Source organism: Bactrocera tryoni, chromosome 5, assembly GCF_016617805.1.
Source record: "Bactrocera tryoni isolate S06 chromosome 5, CSIRO_BtryS06_freeze2, whole genome shotgun sequence".
NCBI lineage: Eukaryota > Metazoa > Arthropoda > Insecta > Diptera > Tephritidae > Bactrocera > Bactrocera tryoni.
The window spans coordinates 7,094,923-7,101,877 of NC_052503.1; the positions used below are offsets into that span (position 1 = coordinate 7,094,923).

General features: G+C 37.4%; 2 protein-coding genes across 2 annotated transcripts; one reads left to right on the forward strand and one right to left on the reverse strand.

Annotated features, from left to right (window-relative positions):
* Positions 1-455: 455 nt before the first annotated feature.
* On the reverse strand, positions 456-2,103 carry LOC120778562 (cold shock domain-containing protein CG9705). The gene is made up of 4 exons (XM_040110425.1): positions 1,992-2,103; positions 1,576-1,882; positions 1,284-1,406; positions 456-1,226 (listed from the first exon to the last, which is right to left on the reverse strand). Exons 2-4 carry the CDS (start codon positions 1,710-1,712, stop codon positions 1,055-1,057), a joined length of 432 nt encoding a protein of 143 aa, XP_039966359.1. The 5' UTR covers positions 1,713-1,882; positions 1,992-2,103; the 3' UTR covers positions 456-1,054.
* A 524-nt stretch (positions 2,104-2,627) lies between these two features.
* Positions 2,628-5,424, forward strand: LOC120778106 (E3 ubiquitin-protein ligase RFWD3). The gene is made up of 3 exons (XM_040109808.1): positions 2,628-3,241; positions 3,306-4,430; positions 4,487-5,424. Exons 1-3 carry the CDS (start codon positions 2,857-2,859, stop codon positions 5,044-5,046), a joined length of 2,070 nt encoding a protein of 689 aa, XP_039965742.1. The 5' UTR covers positions 2,628-2,856; the 3' UTR covers positions 5,047-5,424.
* The last annotated feature ends 1,531 nt before the right edge of the window (positions 5,425-6,955 follow it).

Here is a 6,955-nt window from a genome sequence, read left to right on the forward strand (position 1 = left end):
CGACACTGGAGATCTTGCATCAAATTGAATTTTTCTGGATGAGAAAAAAGCATTAGGAACTATACCATTCATTAATTCAAATAGGATATGAGTTAAAAAGAAAAATGAGTTTTCCTTCTTTATTTTTATTTGATCAAGAAAAGTAGCATAAAGTACAAATATTATCTATGTAAGTATGATTGTTTTATACGGAAATTTCATTTAGAATTTCAATTAATAAATTAACCTGAATAACATTCCAGCAAGCCATTTAGATATTTAGTATTAATATTTAAGGTATAACTTTAATTTAATAACAGAGTATTGAATTAAGAACGGTTTAGATAAGTTATTTGAAACATTGAGCGACACTCAGATCAATTTTAGAAAATAATGTTAAAAATGACACCAACTGATGTCAGTTAATAACCAGCAACAATTTTAATCCAGCGTTAGTGAATAAAAGAAAGATAACATTGCCAATTTATCTTTTATTTATTTACTTTATTTTTCACATGAATACTGGACGCAATTGCCTTCTGACCTTGAGAAATAATTATTATTGAAATGTTGAAAATAAACAATACACATGCATATGTATGTATGTATGTATATCAAGACTCACGCCGCAGATTTATATTACACTATTAAGTAGGTATTTGATTGCGGTACAGTTTAGTTGAGCACACAATGATTTCCCTTTCTACTTTAAAAAACAGAATTTGTTTAAATTTCACTTTGCGGATGTTCCGGTTTCAATTAAGATATTTCCTATAATAAAAAAAAATATGCAAATTGTGTGCATTGTTCGCTGCAGCCTATTAAGTTTTTTTTTGAAATTGAATTATTTTCGATGTTTTATTTCTACGGTCGCTCTTATTGTTGTAATAAAAAGTGTAAAATTTAATTTTTGAATGTGTGAGCTGCTCATATAAAATTTGTTAAACTCCTATTTTAATGGCAAATTTGATATTTTTAAGAAATATTTAACTATACACTTATTTTTACCACTGGTCAAGGATTTTTTTGACATGAATAGAGTGTACAATTAATAAATTGCCATTTCAGCAACTTTTTACTGAGCAGGAGAATCGGGGTAGACGGGCTCCTCCCACTTATGATGCACTTCTGGTGTTAAATTGATAATTTGTACATGTACTGCTTGGTGCTTTTCGAATTTTGGCGGAATTGCACACAGACGGTACCTTACTTCGTCACCTGGTTGTGGCACATATTCACCATCAATACTGCAATTTGATTTCATGTATTGCGTGTAAAGACCTCGAAACAATTTGTTTACTTACTCAGAAACATGACAGAAGAGTTCTTCACCACCCGATTTCGGTGAGATGAACCCATGCCCCTTCGAACGACTAAAAGCCTTAACGATACCTGTTTCAATTGGATTTTCTAAAGCACGAGCCGACCTGTAAGTATATATACAAACATTTATACATCATACAAAATTCTTTTCGGAAATGGTAATTAATAAAAATTACGTGAAAATAATTAAAAAGTTAAGTTGAGATAATTAGACTAATCTTTTCCTACGCAAACCTTTATACATTCTCTCTTGAATACAAAATATTAACTCACGTAGAAGCAGTGCGTGTGCGTTTTGTAATAATGGGACTGGGAAGCTGCAAAGTCAAATTTGGGCTGTGCGCACTTTGTTGCCGATTAGTGGGGGGTTTGCCAGCCGCATCTTTTTCCGGTGTATTCAACTGGGACATATTTTCGTTCTGTGCTGCTTTCCTTCTATAAGATGGTAATTCTAATATGTTAAATTTATTTCTAGGCAGTGCACCAAATTTCACTTTCTGAAGGCGAGGTAGAGGGGAATGCCAGCTTCAAATAAGTACTCAAAATTTCAAGATAGGCGGCGTTGGGGCGGGTGTCAGGCCTGTGAAAAGAAATCTGCAGGTTAGCGCAGTAATGTTTACTGATTTGTGTACGATAAACAAAATACTATCACTTGATTTCATTTATTTACTGATGGTTAATTCACTAACTTTAATAAATTCAATCGAGAAATAACGGAAGAATATTGAAAAATTCCAATGCAATTAAACTAAGCTCTAGGCTTTTTTTGCGCTGAAATTGACAATCGGCTTTGCGAAATTACTTCCAGAATGTTGCCATGTTGATGTAAAAATAAATTGGACAATAATGTCAAAATTAATATTAGAAATGTTTTTCGTCGTTAGGAGACGTCATTTTTAATTCATAATGTATTAAACAAAAATTTGTTTCGATTTATCTTTTTATTTTAAATAACTACCTTTCAAGTTGATCACTTGAACTATTGGTGAAAAATCGAAAGAGATGATGTAGGATGCAAGCAACTTAATAATCAATAATATGTAGTGGAGAGGAGTGAGCGTTTCTTGTTCGTGTACTGCCTAGGTTAGTAATTATTATTTGGTAATAGCACTGGCAACACAAACTTTTGCCAGGGTTTCCTAATTTTTTCATCCCTAAGAAATAAAGGTTTTATATTGGCGGCGAATAAACGACAGCTGATTTGTTCGCCAATTTCGAAATATATATATCTAATGTCAAACATATTTAGCTTCTGTTTTGAATTGAATTTAAGAATAAACGAAATAAGTATTATACACAGGATATTAAAGTACGTACTAATATATCCAAACCTACAATTGAAATAAATTAATGATATATATTCTCATTTGGTAAAAGTAAGAAGACATTTTTAATTTAGAAAGTGCAACACTGTGCTACCACCGCTGCTTTTGAATCAAAGTCCTGAAAATTATATATTTTGTTGAACATCTTCGATGTCTACGAAAAAGTGACTAATTTATTTAAAATCTTATACGGAATCATTCGCTACGAGAGCTTTACTTCGGCGATAAAATGCAAAACTCACAAGGTGAGTCGCAGGGAGATCACAATTACGTCGCTCGTCGTACTCGCTCTACTTCTAGCGATGACTCCAATATAGAATTGAACAATATAAGTACACGGAGAACACGTTTAAGACGCGGACAAGTAGGTAATACAGATCATGACTATAGCTCGTTAAGAGCGCTAAGCGAGGAAGTCGCAGATCTCGCTGAAAATGAGCCCAATACTGAGCAATCGGAGGAGCAAGCAGACAGCCATGAAGAAGACAACAATGTTGATGAAGATGCGGCTGAAGTTGAGGAGGAAGTTAATGACCTTGCTGAAGAAGCACAGGAAATGCTTACAGAATCTTTGCCTCACGAACGACGAACAATTGACGAAGAATCTGAGATTGGTACTATATAGACATTTTGAATGATATATGCATATAATATGATAACGTTTATAACATTCTTTAGCTGTTGGACCCGAACCTACTCCACTTGACGCTTTGCCAGGACCTAGTATTGGCTCAGATTCGGCTGCTACTGACATGCCAAACAATGAGGGTTCAACGGTAAATTTGGTTTCTCCATCCCCACCAAAGAAGCGAAAGCGACTCAGTACAGGCACTCCAAAATCGAACACACCGCGGGTAAAATCCAGCGACGGCAACGGTCTTGATGAAGATGAGGAAGACGAAGGTTTAATATGCCCTATTTGCCTCGACAACTGGGAGATGTCAGGTGAACATCGCCTAGTGTCCTTGCGCTGCGGACATCTTTTCGGAGATTCCTGCATTCGCCGCTGGTTGGCAGAGAGTGCACGCCAGTCGGGCAATAAGGCTTGTCCACAATGCAAAGCAAAGGCCGCACCCCGCGATATACGTTGTTTGTACGCTAAGCGAGTTAGGGCAATCGATCGAAGTGAGGAGCATCGCTTACGCGATCAACTGGAGATAGAGCGTTGCCGCTCACAATCATTACAAACAGAAGTATCCGCTTTAAAAATGGCACATCAATTGGTAACCATACAAATGAAAAACCTTCAAGCAGAAAATGATCGCATGAAACAAATGCTACGAACTGGTGGTGTCAATAGCTTCAGCTATGAAGCCAGCTTCGACAAAAACAGGCAATTGCTAAGGCTCCAGATGCAACGGATTTATCTTGAGCGTACAATTGAGTTGACACGCGAGGCTGGCTGCCGAGTATTAATACACGCTGAACAGCATTCCTGTATTTTGGCCTCACAGAAAAGTGCACAAGGTCTATTTCCTGGATATGGCGTGCGCTTCATCGATATGCCTACATTCCGTACCTCAACATTCTTGCATGCGTCCTCGAAATTATTGCGAGATATTTGCTTAAGTGCTGATCAACAGCTTCTGGCTGTGGCTAGCATGGAAACACGTTCCAAATTGTTCGACTTGCGCAACCGTCAAGTGGCTTCCACATACGAACCAGGTGATAAAATGGTATGGGCATGCGCTATGGACCGCAAAGACCGAGTAAATGTACTGTATTTGGGTTCCTCCAGTGGTAGTACATATACGTATGATATGCGTTTCCCTGAAAACATTTTGGAGGAATATAAAACTGAGGGTGAGTTGAGATCTCTCATAATTGTTGCGAAACTTTTACAATTTTTACGTTTTTAGGTGATTTAAGTACTGTGATTAATGTGGCCAGTGTAACCCCGTGCAATGATTTTCCTCACGGTGGCTTTCTTGTCTGCAAACTGCAATCACTTTGGTTCTATGAATACACTGATAGCGGCATTACAACTATTGCCACGCGTCTTCCCTTGGATGGCCCGTTCTTTTCCATGCGTTTTGATGCCGTTCATGAAACGCTCTTAGTATCGGCCCGGTGTAGTATGCGTCACCCACAGTCACGGTATATTGTCGGGCGTTTGGAAAAAGTGGACAATACAACAACACTCAATGTGAAAGTCACATTTCACGGCTCCAAAGCTACGCCAGTTATGACACGTTGTGCACAAGTTGCAGTTGAAGCGAATACGCTGGTAGCAGGCTACATTCAGGATGTCAAACAGTTGGCGTTGTTCGATGTGCGTCGCGAACAGCGAATCCAAACAATGCCGGCACAAGAGGTTATATATGACATATGTCCCGTCTACACGAGCGATACAACATACCTGGCTGGTCTCTCCGATACTAAATGCCGCATGTACAAGCTGATGTCTTCAGACACTTAGTGCGCAATTGCGAAACTGAATTATTTTTAGTATTTTATTAGGTCGTTTTGTGTTTTAATTATGTTGTTTTTTGCCATTTAATATATAAATATGTATTTCCTTAATACCTAAATATCCACTATATTTATCATAAATAGATCGTTTCCTTAATGTTAGCTTAAGCTTATACTTTATCGAGATTTTTTACGAGGTCTGCACATCCAATTTCTACACCAACTCATTCTGTAAGTTTTGTTAGTGGCTTGTGCGGCAAGCAAATGATATTTTGTGATCATCAAGTCTACATAGCCATACGTAAGATTAAGCAAATAAGACTTTATTGAATTCTCATTAAATATGGTAATAAAATTTTGCTCAGACTGAATGTGAACAAAAAAACTATTTTTCTGTCATAATTAACATTTAATATAATATATAACGGCTGTTTGAAAGGGAATACCACTATTGACAACTTGTATTTCAGCTGCTCCAACGGCAACCCGATCTTTTGCGGTTAGTTCTACACCGATGCGAATGTTTTGGAATAGACGTCTCCAAAGTTAAGTCTGAAGAGAGTTGCGGTCGAAGTCTGGTCAGTGACGTAGTCAAGGAAGGGCATCTTGATGTTGCTGGAAGGCAGCTCCGCTTCAAGCATGTTTCTGCGAAAACAGCCCAGCAGAAACCGCTTGTAGAGGATGTCCTTATGTCCCTAAACTGTAAACATACGGGCTTCGCTGTATCAAGAGGCATCCTGTGCTAGTCCGGAGTGCAGTATTCTGACACGTCTGAAACTTCTTCGTCTGTGTTTCACTATATCTAGGAGACCATATCAGTGCGGCGTAGTTTAAGACCAGCCGGCTTGTTGCCTTCTATGTTGCCAACATGAGCTGGCGGCCTGCGACTTCAAGATTTTTTAGCGGTGCTGAGTGAAGAAGCACAGGCTGTCAAATGTTACACTTAAATTTTTAAGATTATTAAAAGTCAGAAATTTAACGCCATCGGCTGTAATGCTAAGATCCAATCTATACTCCTTCGTCCAGTTCGTGAATATGGTCGCTGTGAATTTAGTCGGGAAGAAGCGAGAAAGGTCGGAGAGATAGCCGTTTATTTTTGAACACATGCCATCCGATTCCGACAGCCGAGTCTAAGTAATTGGAACGAACTCGGATTTTTATCCGGTCGAGGACTGCAAACTCGGCACTATTCCTTGAAACTACTTCAGGAATGTTTTCTGCCGATACAACAACCACAACAACATATGTTGACAAGTAACTCAAACGCCGTGGATTTATGTCGAGCTGAACCGAAGCTGTAACACTCTTCACATACTTATGTATTTCTTATGACATAAAGGGTATAAAAAACCTTTAACTTGATTACAATCGTTCAGTTTGTGTAGCAGCTTTTTGATATAGTGGTCCAATTTTTGGCGATTCCGACAAGAAATGAACGTATGCATAATTTCAGATCGATATCTCAAAAGCTGAGGGATCAGTTCGGGTATATAGACAGACGGACACCAATAAATCGACTCAGTTCGTCATGCTGATTGTTTATATATTTATTTTATAGGGTGTCCAACGTTTTCTCCTTCGTTTGGGTGTTAGAAACTTGGTGGCATACTTTATATATCCTGTTCAGGGTATAAAAATAATGATAACAAAACTCTCAGTTGCATCTAGATCTTAATATTTGAATAAAAAGTCTTTCTATATACTAATTAATGTGTTTTCTTTTATCTATACCATTTATTTCTGCAATACAAGCAAATATGCATACAAATATAACAAATTTTTATTTTTATTTTTTACAAATAGAATTTGTTTTTTTCATGCTAGGCGAATAGTTTTGAGAGTATATGTATCTACTAAAGCTAGAAAGGATTGAGGGATACTTCGATCAAATGTATATATGTACATATGCGCTATAC